The 17652-nt window shown below is 33.7% G+C and overlaps 1 protein-coding gene across 1 annotated transcript in view; it reads left to right on the top strand.

Moving 5' to 3' along the window:
- The window catches only part of CLSTN2 (calsyntenin 2), a 95432-nt gene that overhangs the window by 15900 nt on the left and 61880 nt on the right, over nucleotides 1-17652 (top strand). The window contains exons 5-7 of the mRNA XM_015815079.1: nucleotides 8302-8487; nucleotides 10250-10498; nucleotides 10722-10843. Of these exons, the coding sequence (XP_015670565.1) occupies nucleotides 8302-8487; nucleotides 10250-10498; nucleotides 10722-10843 (557 nt within the window). The remainder of the gene's footprint in view (nucleotides 1-8301; nucleotides 8488-10249; nucleotides 10499-10721; nucleotides 10844-17652) is intronic.

Here is a 17652-nt window from a genome sequence, read left to right as displayed (position 1 = left end):
GAATTAATGTGTAAGCTTTCTCCGGATAGCATTTGCTAATAATGTACAATATAAGAATATATATACTTATATTATATGTACGTCTTAAGGCTACAGAAGTCAAAAGTGCTTGTCCTTGAGAGTGAGATCATTTTTTTTTCAAAATAGTAAAAGTGAACTTATAACATTGTAAATGTTGGCAGAGTGAATATAATTTGGGGCTTGTTTTTAGTAGTTTGCCCTTCCTAATCTCAGCTGTTACAACTTTCTTGGCTCACTTCCATGCATATTGATAATGTTTAATTCAATCTTCTCATTGGCTACAGAATTTTAAACAGGTTTATATAAAAAAGATTTTCATAGTTGTATATAACAATTACACAATTTCAGTTAGTGATCTGTGCTCGTTTAATAAGTAAAAGCAAAATATTAAAAGGAAGTTTGTAGAAGAAACATTTTCATAAATTTTCTCATATCAAAATATCTGTATTCATTTAGGATTGTCATAATAAATCTTGCTTCTTTGCATATTGTCCGAAATCACACAGGATAACACAATCTATGAATCATGACAGAAAGCACATCTAAAAGCCTTCATGGCCATTGAACTGTACAGTGTTTGTGCTTGTCTGATCAATCTTGTCTTATCTGACTCAGACCAAGCTTAGGCAGCTTTTTTCTTTTATAAACCTTTGCTGCTACCAGCCTACATGAATATATATGGAACAGACAATCACATCTATACAGTCACATAAACTATGAAATAGCTTTGCAAAAAATATAGAGAAATACTCTCGTTTTCTAAATTTTTGTACCATTAGGATAGAGAATTGTCATTAGATTGGTTGGAGCATCTGCAGGGCTTCACATTTCCTTTCTTTTTTATTCTCAGAAACCATGCTGATCTCTCTGGAGTGTCCTTTGACAGTTTCAGCCCTTTCTTACCCAGATCAGGGCTTATAACCCCTCCTCTAACCACAAGCGCCAGAATATTTGAGCAGGGTTTCCTATCTTTTTGAGGTGGGAAACTTTGTAGTATAAATGCTGAAAGAAGTCTTAACAAGATTTTTTTTAAATAAAAAAATAACCTTCCCCACAAAATTCCACATGAAATTTGATCCTGTTGGACTTGAAGAAATAGGCAGGGGTTCTTGGAGCATTAAGTTCATCTACCTGTGTATCAGATCCATGTTCTTTCTGGCTAGTTAAGGTATTGGAGGCAGTGGGGAGGCTGTGAAATGGGTGTCATAGAAGTGCTTGTTGTTGTACTCAATGACTTCAGGACATTTTTCTTGCATTTTTATTGACATTATTATTGACTTTTAATGTTATTGTTATTGGTTTGCTTATGTTCAATTTTAATTTCTCTAGCCACACATTGTTGCTATTGTGAGATGGGCAGCCATATACATTTATTAATAAGTAAGCCCATATCCATCACATATCCAGACACTTTATATTGATGGCTAGTGCTGCTTTCACTTTTCAGAAATGTTAAATTCACTCATAAAAATGATAGTATTGTGAAATATAAATTCTTTTTTTTTTTTTTTACAAATTTTATTGTTTTTCTAATATTACATTCACATATTTGAAAAGCAACGTGGCGGCTGGGTAGTAGTAATTCAATTACATACAAATATCATTAGTACAGATTTCAAATTGCTACCATAAACATTTCTTCTCTTTTTCCCTTCATATATACTGTCTATTTGTAGATTTAAAAAAAGTTTTGTTCTATCCATCACATAAAAAATAACTTTCTTATATATATCAATAGTTTTTAGTTTATATATATTCTAGTTGTTTTAACATACAATCTTTTAGACAATTAATGACCTAATAAATTTTTCCAGTTTTAATTTCCACTAACATTTAAATTTAACGTTTAATATTTATCCTTCCCAAGATTTTTAATATACCTCCAATACCTTTATCACCATTCCTCACAAAATCTAATATTCAAAATGCACATCTATTTAACTTCTCACCCTCTATATCAATAAATTTATAATACAATATAATATCCTTTCTTTCTGCTAGTTTTCAATTTTTTAAAGTGATAATCATAATTTCTTTTTATTTCAGTATTTAATGCTTCCTTTTTCTTCCTCTTTGTGTCTGCTATCTATGCTTAAACTAATAATTTTTGTTATTGATGTTCCATATAGGCCTGTTTATTACTTTCATCAATAAGTTTTTAGCTTATCTACATCCTATCCACCTTTACATAACCTTTATACACAAATCGAAATTCAAATTTAGCTATTAGTATTTATACTGCTAAGTTTTAAGGATCAAAAACTATTCTTATGTTCAACATGCACATCTTATCTATTTAAGTATATTCTGTTTTAAATTTTGATAAGATGGTCGAAACTCCATTCTTCTTCAGTCTTATTCTAGCTTTTTTCCTTTGCCAAATCGTCTTCCATGTCCTTGATTTTGGGTCATCAAGCCAATCTTCTTGTAATATCCTATATATTATTTGATGTTGGCGAATCCGTCCGGTCACCATTTTTTTGAGAGGGCTTGCAGATCTGGTCGGTCGTCTCTTTATTCTTCCGTATCGACGTGGTTGTTCTGAGTTGTTTATCTTCTCATCCAACTGTTCTTTTTCTGGATCCTCCAATTCCTTCTGATTTATATAGGAAACCTTTTCCTTTTTCCAAGTTGTTGGTGTCTTTTCTGGATTTTCAAATGTCAATATTTGTTGAGTAGTTGATTCTTATATCATGATATTTGAATGTTTCTTTTTTTTTTCTATTATATTTTGTATAGATGATTCTTTAGTTGTGGCCAAAATTTGGGCTTTCATATCTGGACTGTCTTTTTGTTCCTTCCCATAGCTTCTTAATTTTTCATTGGCTGTGGTGAGAGTTTGAATTATTGTTTCCAACATAGAGAGAATTTGTTGATCTTTATCCATAAGGAGATTTTGTTCCTGATCCTCTTCCATATTGATATTTTAGAGTAAAGGCTTTACAATTAGGAAGTCCAAAAGAAAGGAAAAGTTTCTTTTTCTGGGTAAGGAACACAAAGCCTTTCACAGCTATTGTTTCAAAATTTTCATGTGTCTTATCTATTTCTCTGGGCTGTCAGCCAAGCCTCTAAAAAATAACAGATTAAAATACCAAATTTGACCACACGGTGTCGCCTCTACCTTTTAAAGTTTCCCTTTGAGTCCCAGAGTTATTCTAATCTTTTCAGCTTTTCTTCTTATTTATAAGGAAAAAAACCCCAGATTTTCAACAGGAATAGATAATGAAAAATAAAAAGTAAAAAATCTTTCAGTCCATAAGCTTTAAGAAATAAAGTTCCAATTGGGATCCAATTATTTTTTCAACGTTTTTTTTTTTAAAAAAAGCTCCCCTGTATATTCAGTTGCCGCTGTTTCTAGAGGGAGGGCTAAAATCCCCCTTCCCTCTCCACAGGGAGGAAAGTACTTTAGCAGCTTAAATAGGTACAAAAGAGCAATTAGGATTTAAGAGAAGTAGATTTCACCCAGTCCTTTCCACGCTGCTTTGAAGTTGCCAGATGGTAAGTGTGGTTTTGGCTGTCTGCAGCCTAGGGACGAACCATATTTCTATGGCCGGTCCTTTCATCCACCGGTTTGGATGGATCACCAGGTCTAACGGGAGAGTTGTGGCTCTCCCACGATTCAGCGAACGCCCCTCCTTGCTGGTCGCCTCTTTGGGGCAACTTTCGGCCCTTTTCAGGGGCCCCCAGCGATGCAAAACTGGACGGAGGAGAAAGACCAAGTCTCCCAGCCATCCATGGCAGCCGCGCGGCAAACCGGAAGATAAATACTATGCTCAGTGAGCAGAGGCCAACAAAGAAATAAAAAGTTCTTTTCATAGCAATTGCTATATCTGTCTCATTGGAATAGATACTAGCATGGGATAAGTAATGTACTTACAAACAAACTTAACACAATGTGTCAATGGCAAACTTTTTTTGCACATGCAAAGATGCTGATTTCCTGAAATGGTCTTTTAAATTGCTAGCTGATCTCTGTCCTAGAATGTCCTGACTTACAGTATGCATTGATTTATTACCTTTATTGCCTTGGTTCTATCCATTTAGTGCTATTATAATAATAATAATAATAATAATAATAATAATAATAATAATAATAATAATAATAATAATAATAATAATAATAATAAAGTTGGAAGGGACCTTGGAGATCATCGAGTCCAACCCCCTGCCCAGGCAGGAACCCTACACCATTTCAGACAAATGGCTGTCCAGTCTCTTCTTAAAAACTTCCAGTGTTGGAGCATTCACCACTTCTGGACGCAGATTGTTCCATTGGTTAATTGTTCTAACTATCAGTAAGTTTCTCCTTAGTTCTAGGTTGCTTCTCTCCTTGAACAGTTTCCACCCATTGCTTCTCGTCCTGCCTTCAGGCGCCTTGGAGAATAGCTTGACTCTCTCTTCTTTGTGGCCTTTGTGTATTGGAGAATGGCCTTTTATTTGTCTCTATATTGTAATAGATAACCCACCACAATCTAGGATTACGATAAAAAAAGGGGAGAAAACCAATTTTAGCTCATCTTTATTGCAAAATCAAAAACAAATCTACTTTGGATCATTTAAAAGAAAGAACATTATTTGCATCGGTATTGCTGAGTGCTAGTTTAGCAATTGCTCATAAGGTAGAATTAAAGCATTAACTATAAAGATAGCAATGTTTACAGTTTAAATTCTAAGTATTGAAATATTGGTTTGCAACTCCTTTTCTTTATATGGAATAATTATTATTTCTGTCTTCATTTACAAACTGAGTAAATTATTACTTGAACTGAAGCAAAATATAGCATTGACAAAAATTTGCATATGAGCAACCTGTTCTGTCTTGAAAGTCTTGCATAAGGCATATCTGGATATACTAATTACAATTTAAATAGGACTATTAATTTAAAGAATGAGTACCACATGTAAGTGTCTCTGAAAATTAAGCAATATATTTATAAAAATTCACTGTGCAAACAGGAATCTTTAATTATGGTGATTGTTTTGAATCATTAATTTTAGTGATTACTAAAATTACTATTTCGACTTTAGTATGAAAGATCTCTAATACGTATCTGCAAACGTATATTTGTATAAAAGCTAGCAATATTGTTAAAAGTAGGAACCTTTTACGACTGAGTCTCAATTTGAAATTATGTAATTGTAATTCAATCATCCTGATTAAAGTAGAATACTCCTTAGAGGACTTTCTTTGAAATAATATGGCCTGAGTAGTTTTGTCAAAGGTCTGTAAAAGTATTAATGTTCCACACTGCACTGAATTGAAATAAAGTTAGATTTTCAGGTTGCAAATAATACTTTAACATGTTGAAATTTATGACAAATCATAGGATTTATTTTGTGCTGGGAAATTCTGAACAGCTGTCATATCACTTCTTCACATGGCACACTGAACCATATTAACCAATATTAATGTATTGATGTAGGAATGTATATTTTTTTCTTGGAGAANATAATAATAATAATAATAATAATAATAATAATAATAATAATAATAATAATAATAATAATAATAATAATAATAATAATAATAATAATAATAAAAAAGTTGGAAGGGACCTTGGAGGTCATCGAGTCCAACCCCCTGCCCAGGCAGGAACCCTACACCATTTCAGACAAATGGCTGTCCAGTCTCTTCTTAAAAACTTCCATTGTTGGAGCATTCACCACTTCTGGACGCAGATTGTTCCATTGGTTAATTGTTCTAACTGTCAGGAAGTTTCTCCTTAGTTCTAAGTTGCTTCTCTCCTTGATCAGTTTCCACCCATTGCTTCTCGTCCTGCCTTCAGGCGCCTTGGAGAATAGCTTGACTCCCTCTTCTTTGTGGCCTTTGTGTATTGGAGAATGGCCTTTTATTTGTCTCTATATTGTAATAGATAACCCACCACAATCTAGGATTACGATAAAAAAAGGGGAGAAAACCAATTTTAGCTCATCTTTATTGCAAAATCAAAAACAAATCTACTTTGGATCATTTAAAAGAAAGAACATTATTTGCATCGGTATTGCTGAGTGCTAGTTTAGCAATTGCTCGTAAGGTAGAATTAAAGCATTAACTATAAAGATAGCAATGTTTACAGTTTAAATTCTAAGTATTGAAATATTGGTTTGCAACTCCTTTTCTTTATATGGAATAATTATTATTTCTGTCTTCATTTACAAACTGAGTAAATTATTACTTGAACTGAAGCAAAATATAGCATTGACAAAAATTTGCATATGAGCAACCTGTTCTGTCTTGAAAGTCTTGCATAAGGCATATCTGGATATACTAATTACAATTTAAATAGGACTATTAATTTAAAGAATGAGTGCCACATGTAAGTGTCTCTGAAAATTAAGCAATATATTTATAAAAATTCACTGTGCAAACAGGAATCTTTAATTATGGTGATTGTTTTGAATCATTAATTTTAGTGATTACTAAAATTACTATTTTGACTTTAGTATGAAAGATCTCTAATACGTATCTGCAAATGTATATTTGTATAAAAGCTAACAATATTGTTAAAAGTAGGAACCTTTTACGACTGAGTCTCAATTTGAAATTATGTAATTGTAATTCAATCATCCTGATTAAAGTAGAATACTCCTTAGAGGACTTTCTTTGAAATAATATGGCCTGAGTAGTTTTGTCAAAGGTGTTTAAAAGTATTAATGTTCCACATTGCACTGAATTGAAATAAAGTTAGATTTTCAGGTTGCAAATAATACTTTAACATGTTGAAATTTATGACAAATCATAGGATTTATTTTGTGCTGGGAAATTCTGAACAGCTGTCATATCACTTCTTCACATGGCACACTGAACCATATTAACCAATATTAATGTATTGATGTAGGAATGTATATTTTTTTCTTGGAGAAAGGAAGAAAAGGAGAGAGGGAAGGAAGAGGAATATTAATATGTACTACATTCATGTGTTTGGCAATATATTATGACATAAATTTAAGAACTGTAGGAATTTAAATGGATGGCTCTTTCTCCTATCCTTCCATAATACATAAATATATGAACAAATCCATAGCATTGGAAAAATCTAACTAAAAGTATCTTCAGATGAAGGGCATTGAGTGATATCATTCAACTTACAGCAGTGACTCTTATTGCAAATCACTATATTTGACCCATTGTGACAAGTGTTTCTGAGTCTACTTCATCATGTCTGTATTAGAATTTTTGTGGGTAGGGAAAGACAATCAGAATAATCAAACAGTTAAAAATGTTAATATCCCTCAAAATAATACAGAACCAAAAGAGTTATTAATATAAAATGATTTTGTAAAATTTATGGCTTGTCTAATAGCATGGCTTAAATTTTTGCAATGAGGAACATAACAGGTCTTGGTCAAAAGAAAGGAGGCAGTAATACATGAACATAAGTGAAGTTCATTGAAATATAAATGTGTTTATGAGGTTCTTTAGAGTAGGTATGTGCTTGCCACTTCATAATTAAGAGTATGAAGTAGTCTTGCTCCTGTATTTGTAAAGCATTCCACATGTGGAAATAATTGTAGAGGAATCAGGATTTTCTTTCCTGACCGAGGAAAATTTAATCAGTGAACATGCTGGTTATGAAAATAGACTAACCCTGAACTATCTTTATATATATATTGAATGCACAAGAAAGTTTATTAAAATCTATCTATGCAGCTACTTTGCAACAAGGTGTGTAGACTCACAGGATAAGTCAAATGCCTGATGGGAAAAAATAAGATCTGAGCTAGAATCTAAAGAATAGGGAAGCACTGTAAAGCTTAACTTTTATTCCCTGCAGATATCATCCAGACAATTGAAGGTTTCAGTACAAATGTCTGCAAGAGAAAAGCTTGCACACATTCAGATGAATGTCTGCTTGGAAAGTGAAAGTCATTATAGCAATGTGGTAATTCTCAACATCTGAACAGATTAAAAATGTACAGTATGTATGATTTCAGTGTGTATCCCCTTTGAATAGAATGGAACTAAAACAAATATCTTTATTATAAAATCTTATCTTGGTAGCTTTTGAACAGCTTCCCAACAATTTTGTTGAGTTTAGTTGACTTTTACATTAAGTTATTTATTGTTTACACAGCTGGGAACAAAGAAATCTGCAGTGGACATATTTTTTTAATGAAATGTTTTTTTAAATTTCACTTCTGATTAGGTCTTCGGTTTTTTTAAAACACAAGCATCTCACTTCTGTTTCTAAAAATGCACAAAATACAAAAAAGTCTATAGAGACATAAAACATGTTACATTGCTGGCCGTGTTGTAGTGTGTGATATTTCTATTTTTAGACTGGAAAAGACATATTGAGTACAAGCCTGGTTCGGGGAGCATACCTTTATTTCCCATTATTCACCTGGAGACTTGTGATGGACCTGTTTCTTCTATCCATGCCACTGTTGAGCTTCAGACCAACTATATTGGAAAAGGCTGTGATCGTGAGACATATTCGGAGAAATCTCTGCAGAAATTATGTGGTACATATTAATCTATATATAATTTTGGGTGTTTATGAGCTGGTAGTGACAGTGCTGGTATTTATGTAGAAACTAAAAGGCGCATTTCTTTTCTGTTCTTTGATTATATGGGGACAAGGATCACATGTCTGCAATTAGCAGGCCTGAAGCTAGTAATAAGTGCATAGATAATTTAAATAAACAATATTCTGGGAAAAAATGAATTTGCTTGGTACAAAGTCAGCAGTAAAACTTATTTTGAAATATTTGCTGAATTTTTATGATAGAACTTGATCCTTTTCATCATCTGTATATCAGGCAAAATAGGCCATTTATTTATGTAGAAGGATACAGATGACCAGATATCCAGCTTGTTAACTAATTAATACAATTCTTTTACTGGGGCTCTGCAAGGATGGTGGAAAGACTCTTTAGACTTTTTAAAGTAATCTTCATCACTAAGTTGAAGTTACCAAATTGAATATCTCAGTTAAGCCAAATGCCTTTATTGGAACTGCCACGCCAGTGGCCACATAGCCCAGTGAGGCCATGTGAGTTCAATCCCAACATTATCCAACCAACAGCTGTTATATATCAAAACAGTTACAAATTCCAGCACAAATCTTGTAACCAACAATAGGCTTTCCATATTGTATCTAGAAAATAATGGAGAGTATTAAGCAGAAAAATAACATAATAACAGATTTGGAAAGGATCTTGGAGGTCTTCTAATTCAACCCCTCCTCAAGCAGGAAACCCTATACCAGTGGTGGGATTCAAATATGTAAACAACCGGTTCTCTGTGTGGATTCCGCTTCCGGAAGTCCATTCTGGGCCTGGGCAACAAAAAATTAGCTACCGGTTCTGCCGAAGTGGTGCAAACTTGCTGAATCCCACCACTGCCCTATACCATTTCAGACAAATGGTTGTCCAATCTCTTCTTATTCTGAATTAACCTCAAGATCTTATTTTGATGGAGCACCCATAACACCTGGAACAAGTTGTTCCACTGATTAATTATTCTGTCATGAAATTTCTCCCTAGTTCTAGGTTAATTAGTTTCCATCCATTGCTTCTTGTCAGAGAGGAAGGAAGGAAGGAAGGAAGGAAGGAAGGAAGGAAGGAAGGAAGGAAGGAAGGAAGGAAGGAAGGAAGGAAGGAAGGAAAAAGTCACCCAGTAATGGAAAGTGACTTTCAATATTCTATTCCTTTCTTTTTTTGGATCCTCTATAATAGTCTGTGTACTCTTTCCTGAAGAGTTGGAAATGTGCCATCGTATTTCTGAGCACATCTGTGTAAAAGAAGTGTTAGTATTGGTAGTGTACCTCCATATGCATCCAGTTAATTCTGAGCCAGCAAAGAGAAGGTTCATACAATGGTGGAAAATTTATTTTTCTTTTTACTGTTATTAATTTTTGTAATCAGTGTATAAAGTGATATTGGTTGTAGTTTAAGAAATTATCCATTGTGAAAGGTTTTGAAGAAACAAATTATTGATTATTAGGTTGACATATAGCCATAGTCCACATGTTAAAAATATGAATACTATGATTATATAGATAAAATATATTTATATAAATTAAAATATGATTAAAACAGGGCTAATGGTCTATATAGCTTAGCCTCTTGGCATTCTGACAATGCAGTGGCTATCTTCAAACTTACTTAATCCTGCTACTACCGCTAATACTCTTTTAATGGCCAGGAATTAAGCTTGGGAAGATTAAATGCAAAAAATGTCAGTTAGTATCTCATCAATCTCTTCATTGTATGTCATCCACAGGAGCATCTTCAGGTGCCATTGACCTGTTACCAATACACAGTGCTACAAACAACTGGACAGCTGGTCTTCTGATGGACAGCAATGACATGGTTTTTAAATTTGATGGAAAGCAAGGTGCCAAAATTCCTGATGGAATAGTACCAAAGAATCTAACTGATCACTTTACCATCACCATGTGGATGAAGCATGGCCCAAGTCCAGGATTAAGAGCAGAGAAAGAAACTATTTTGTGTAATTCTGATAAGACAGGTAACTCAGAATCTGTACTTCCTTCATTCTTCTCTCAGATTTAAATGTTCAATACAAACAGATATTGAAAAATAACATAATCTGTTATAAGAATTAGCCTCAAGATCTGAATCAAGTATTGATTTGTAATAATTTAATTTCAAATTAATTGTATAATCTGATTTTAATAAATTATTACACATGCCAATCTTTTTCTCATCTTGATCTATTTATTTATTTTTAGAAATGAATCGACACCATTATGCACTTTATGTGCATAATTGTCGACTAGTATTTTTGCTACGGAAAGATTTTGACCAAGCTGATACCTTCCGTCCTGCAGAATTTCACTGGAAGCTTGACCAGGTACATAAATTACCTTTTATTATAATTGTTCCTTAAAATTTCTTCCATAATGTTGCATGAATAGTGTACCTAATAATGCAAAATCTAAATTTGCATTTACCAACCTGAAATTTCTAGGTCTTAAGATTCAACATTCTAGAGAGCACCAGGTTTGGAAAGTCCAGACTGAACAGCTTTCTACTGCAGATAATAGTATCTAATCTTAAATCATGAATTATGACTGAATGAGTACTCTACTACAGGGTCCCCAACCCCCCGTCCATGGATTGGCACCGGGTAGCGGCATGCCAGAAACCAGGCCACACAAACAAGTGAAGCCCTATTCACGGAAGGCAGGCAGCATGTGAAACCACACCCCCTCCGATCTGTGGAAAAATCTGTCTCCCCAGAACTGGTCCCTGGTGCTTAAAAGGTTGGGGGCCTCTGATCTACTGGATGTTGTTGAAGTTCTTGACTACGATAATTTCAATTAATGAAAGTTAAGAGTCCAACTATAACTAGAGAAAACAAAATTCCACCACTGAATTGGAGGCTATGGTTGAACATTAAATTAATCCGGTTTCTACCAAAATTTAGTCTTCCATCATTTTTTCTTTCCTCCAAGTTTTTCAGGATATATATTTCAATTAAGATAAATAATATTTGTTTGGGAAGTTAAAAGGTGTTCGCCCCCCCCCCCAGTGCAATTTAGAGAAGCAGTTCTGAAGATTCCTTCAACTTCTTGATCAGAAAGTTTACAGAATTTTAAATTTGAAGCAGTAACCGAATTGGAAGCTAAGCTGTTCAGCATCAGGAACTTCAAAAGCATTGTAACTTTTAGGCTGTAGAACTGATCCTATAATAGCACAGCCCATTCATGTGGAAGTGATCAGAGATTACAGTGGGTGCTTTCAGAGACTTTATTTTTCTGAGTCTTTCATCTCCTTCAGCACACATATCCCATAGAGTCACCATCACTGAACAAAGTGTACAAGGTTGTGGCAACTCTGCTGAAAATTTATAATAAAGAAATATTTTCACTCTACTCAGCCTGTGAGGTGCAGAAAATCTTTTTTTCAAGCTGATTGCTTATGACAGCCATGTGACCTCATGCAAGTGGACAGTTGGTACTGAAGAAGGTTAACAGTGTGCAATGTAATAAATTTCCTCAAATGGATAGATATTAGGAGTTTGAACACTTCGCAAGTGAATTGAAAGAAATGCTTGGAGATTGCATGAGTGAGAGCACAATATCCTTTGCTATTCATTAAGGAGCCCAATGTTATTCAGACATCTGTGCAAGGCATAAGAAAAGATGTTATTGTTTTAAGAATCACCTTATGACTTTAATAAATAGGGGTGTTTGTTTTTTTTTTTAAAAAAAAGGAAGGTCTTTTTTGAGGTGATGCCACTCTAAAAGAACTAAGAACTGTTGTTTTCTCATGAAGTTCAAAGCACTTCCAAATCAGTTTTGAAGCCAGTGGTGCTCTGGTATTGACAAGGCAATTTATTCCAACAGTACATCAACTAAACTAGAAAGTAAAAGAAGTTTTGCTGTGACAATGTTCCTAAACTAGAATGTGATACCAAAAGAAAAAAAAAATTGATCTACTAGAGGGGCATTGTATGATTATACGATCAAAAGAACAGATGACCCTTATATATAATTAGACTTTTATAATGAAAGATATGATTTAGAATTAAAATAGCATTTTTTTGATATGGGAAATATGAAATAAGAGGATGGCTGGTATGAATAAAATTCTTAGCTAAATAAATGTAATTAATATTGAAAAAATCATAACTGACAAAGACATTTCAAATATTGATGGGAAATCAAACTTTAACAAGAGCATGAAAAACAGAATATTGATTTATGAATTGATATTATTGTTATTTGCATAACATTTGTAAAATATGATGAGGATGTTTATATTTACTTTGTAGACTGCTTGTATCCTTAAATGCAGGCCTGGGACTGTGTGCTTTAAAAATAGAAAGACAGATGAATTGTACAAGCTCCCATGCATGATGAAGTATGTCTCTTTAAAGGATTTATACAGTCTTACATTTTGGTTGAATAGGATTTTGAGATACATATTTGGAGCTTTGCTTAATGGAACTTCAAAAGAAGAAGGCCTATAATTAATAGTGCACATTAATCATCTCATCTTTGTTACAAAGTTCATAAGTTCTGGAAGCAGTAAACCTTGTGTTAGGTTTCCACAAAAACAAATCAAGTCTGTCGTTAGAATCAATGCTGATGTCTAGTTCCATTTCAGATATAGATTGGCGTTGAGGGGAGAAGGGAGCAAAGAAGGAGAGAAAGAAAATAGCATTCCCACATCCACAGGGTGGTCCAAGGCATGCTGTTATGCATATTTCCATTTCCTTTTAAAAATGGGAACTTTAATTCAGTTAAAAATATAAATTTAACTGTATTCAATTAAAAATATAAAGTTAGAACATTTTTCACAATAGAATGTTAGGACAGATGTAAGATTTTTCCTAGACCTTTATATATTCAAATAGTGATGGGAAAGTGATTGATATTTGGGTATACACACACACACAGGTCCATGTCCCTTTTTGTAAAATCAAGTGGCAGTCCATCTATCTGTCCATCCCTCATTTTGGTCATTGGCCAAGTCTAACTCTTTCTTTCTTTCTTTGCTGGATAGCTTTCCAGGCCAAGGCAATTAAATCACCCAGGAATTTTCTTTCTATTTTTCTAAACATTGCTTGGAATGAAGAAGACAATTTAGGTAGGGTATTTTTTGGGGGGAATTCCAGCCATTTACATTGCTTAAGCAACTCCCACTTTCCTTCTCCCCCAATTTCTCTTTTCATTTTTTATCTCCCAAGTTGTGACATTTCCCTGACAGTTCTATAGTCCATTTTTAAAAATCTTCTTCCTTATCATCAAGTATATTTTGCAGACCTAAGGGTAAAGTATCGTTTCCATTTTTGTTATTATGACTAAGTCTTGCAGTATTTTATTTATATATGGTATTTTATATTTCCCTTTTTTTATCTCTTCTGTTTCTGGGTCAATTTCCTCTGCTTCATCTTTTGATTTCTGGTTTATTTGTTCATACTTTGTAGTCGTTGTCTGGGAATTTTCTAATTGGAAATTTAATTTGAAGATTTGCTCATTTATATTAGCTAAATTGTTTTTAGTCTCATTATGGTTTCTTTTTGTGTCCTCATTGTGTGCGACAATTGTTTGGTGAATTAGTTGTAGCACAGAGTATATTTCCTTCTGAAAGGTGTTTATTTTTTCTTGAGGCATCATTCCTAGAGATCCTTGATTAGCCTGGGTGGGGGCTTCAAATGGAGGTGCGAGGTAAATTTTCTTACCACTTTTAGTTGGGTGCAATGCCAAACCAGAAGTCCTAGAAACTGTATATTATTTTATACAACCGACTAAATGATCAATAAATCTCTGTCATTCACTAGTATTTCCTAAATACAAATGTCTAGCCCCTTAGATATTTTAATTATGTCCAACATCATATTTATATTCCCTCTGACAAAAATATTGAAGTTCTGTTCCTTAATATGTACTTACTATATCCAAGAAACAACTATAAACATTTCTGGCCACTCAAAGGTACTCATATTTTAATAGAATTAAATAGAATGGCAATAATATAGTTCTTTTTCCGTGAAAACTTACATTTGTCAACATTTGACTTCTTCAGCTAGACTTCAGAAAATGTGCCCAGAGATATTGAACTCCAATAATACCAGCAGTCTTTCCTGTGAGCTAGCATTCTTATAAAATGGTTTATTTTGACAAAATAATTATCACATAGGCTTACAGATAACTAATTATTCTGTTTGTGATGTATGGTATATAATCAATCTGTCTCTTTCAAATGTTTTACTATATAATTAAATAGAAGATAATATTTAAATAAAGTATTTTTTCTAAATTTGGGGGTATGTAAGTTATACATTGATCTCTCATTTTAAACAATTAAAATAAAGTATCACATTTCTAAATGTATTCATTACATAGTCTGGGTATAAAATGGGAGAAGAGGCATCCAGATATTTTAATATGCATGAATATGTTACTCTCATGTAATTAGCACTTTCTTTTATAAAAACAACCTTGTCTTGAAAATCCATAATTAATAATGATACATTTTGGGTAGAAAACAGACTTCATATTTTTATTTCCCTGCCTATACTGTATTCCCCTTCCTTGGTTGATTACATTTATCCTGTGACTGACTTTATTTAGCACACACGACAAATTTGGCTGCTCTCATAAAGTTAAATAAGTTCAGATCTGAGGAATACCTCAATTGGAGGCCACCAGGAAATCCCTGGGCTGTATATTAGACTGGGAAGTGGGAAAAATACATAAGACAATAGCAAATATTCTATAGATAACCAAGAAAACTACATGCTAGTATTTATTAAGTTATCAGTGACAGAAATTACTTGAAAAGATTTTACCTTAATCTTTACTGCAATAATGTAGTGTATGGGATGGGTTGATGGAAGGAAGGAATCATACTATATGTATTTTAACAGTGAAAAAGATCTAAAGTAAAACAGGTCTTATAAAACCAAGAGTATTGAGAGATACAATATTGCAGGCAGTAAATTCAGTGCAGCATTTATTCATATATTTAATAATGGCAAAAAAAATGTTGATAGAAATTATCAAAGGAGATTTATTTAATTTAATTTATTTATATCTCAATTTTATTATTTTTACAAATAACTCAAAGTGGCGAGCATATCCAACATCTTTCTCCTCCAATCTTCCCCACTGTGAGATGGATTGGGCTAAGAGAGAGTGACTGGCTCAAGGTCACCCAGCTGGCTTGTATGGCTAAGGCAGGATTTGAACTCACCGTCTCTGGTTTTCATATGCCTTTTAATGTATTTGCAGAATTTGTAACCTGCTCCAATCAGAGGTATATAATTCCATCTTCATAACCTTGTATGAAAATAATAATGAAGTACATAGTCTAGATAAATTCATAAAATTATATATCTAAGACTGGAAAGGCGCAATCATACAAGTGCATAATTAAAACACATTTAGTTCCTGAGGGAACAGACCTCAGAGTTTAATAAGATAGCCAGGTCTTCATATTCATATTAAAGAAGGGGGGCTATTTAGTTTTTGGGAGAAGAGTTATTCTGTTCAAGCTGAAATTGAAACACTTGTCTCTTGAGAATTCTTTAATGTAGATTCCTGCACTGAACCAGGGTTGGACTTAATGGCTCATTTTAAATCTAGGATGCTGTGGTTCTTGATGTGGTTAGTCTTTGGAAAATAAAGCATTTCATTCACACAAGAAATAATGAAAAACAATAGTTTTAAAACTGTCACTTGGAGGCCACACATCACAGGAGTGTCACATCTGGGCCACCATTAAAAACTAGCTGATATGTATTCTGATCTGCATGATTGCCTCTCTCTCCTCTCAAGGACATGGTGTTTTTTGCATTGCAAGCTGAATGTGATTTTGGAGCAGAAATAAAATATTACAAGAAACTTGGTTGCTAAGGGCCATGGTAGATTCAGTTGTGATATATAATTATGTCCCAAAAGGAACAGAATGGGATTTTATTTCATTCTCCAAGCTGGGTTTGTTGTTGTTGTTGTTGTTTTGCCTTTGCTATTGAATTTCAGCAGCGTATTTGGCTAATATTCCAGGGGCCATGTGCCCCTTTACAAGGTTCCTTCTGTTTTAGAGACACTGTGCAGGCAAGAGCCAAAGCATTGCTATTCTTAAAAGATCAGACAGTGAAATTTAATGCCTTTCCATTCAATCATGTACAGTAAAAGCATAGGCAACAACTAACTTTGGCATATAATTTACTGTATAAATGAGGAAGCAGTCCCTTCACTAAAAACTTTGGTCCTCTGCTTTTAATGTAATTCTTTGGCTGGAAAATAATATTCAATACGTTAAGAAATATTCCATCCTATCAGCACATGAACCATTAGAAATGAGATGTTCTATAACCAAAAGAAAAAGGTGTGAATTGTACACTATTTATTTATTTATTGTCCCACCTTTATTTGATCACCTCAAGATGGGCAACAATCCACAACAACCTTGTAAGATGCTTTGTGTTGAGAGAAAGTGTATACTGTATAGGCAGCTCCATGCATATGTAATCAGTCCTTCAAATAATCTAGCCTAAATGTTCAATGCTTTAAAGATTAAAATAGCAGTGGTCCCGGAGATATGTCTATATCCCATTGCTAGTGATAGTATATTACAACGACAAGAGCAGTGGTGGCACAGTGGTTAGAATACAGTATTGCAGGCTAACTCACTGCTCACTCCAAGAGTTTGATTCTGAGCAGCTCAAGGTTGACTCAGCCTTCCATCCTCCAGAAGTCGGGAAAATGAGGGCCCAGATTGTTGGGGGCAATATACTAACTCTGTAAATCACTTATAGAGAACTGTAAAGCACTCTGAAATGGTATATAAGTTTAAATGCTATTGCTATTGCTATATGCAGACTCCTTAGCTATATTTTGTATCAGACAAAACTTTTCTTCAAAGTTGGAAATATATCCTATACTTCTTTTATGTTGTAAAATGTATTTCTGTCCAGCACATGACCGTATATGTCAACTTAGGCTACTCTTGCTGAATCTGTAGCTGGCATACCCATCTGAACTGATAAAGATCGCTTCTAGCCTCCAGGAAATTTTAAGTTTGCAATAGAGCAAGATCTAGAATGATTTGTCATGGAATCAATCAGATTCCCAACCCAGACACCTCCATCTTATATTTGCAGTAAGATTCTGTTTGTTCAGTTTCACCTACTACTGAAATTACACA

Source organism: Protobothrops mucrosquamatus, unplaced genomic scaffold, assembly GCF_001527695.2.
Source record: "Protobothrops mucrosquamatus isolate PMUCROS unplaced genomic scaffold, P.Mucros_1.0 scaffold311, whole genome shotgun sequence".
NCBI classification, from domain to species: Eukaryota; Metazoa; Chordata; class Lepidosauria; order Squamata; family Viperidae; genus Protobothrops; species Protobothrops mucrosquamatus.
This window is presented reverse-complemented; position numbering and strand designations above follow the sequence as displayed.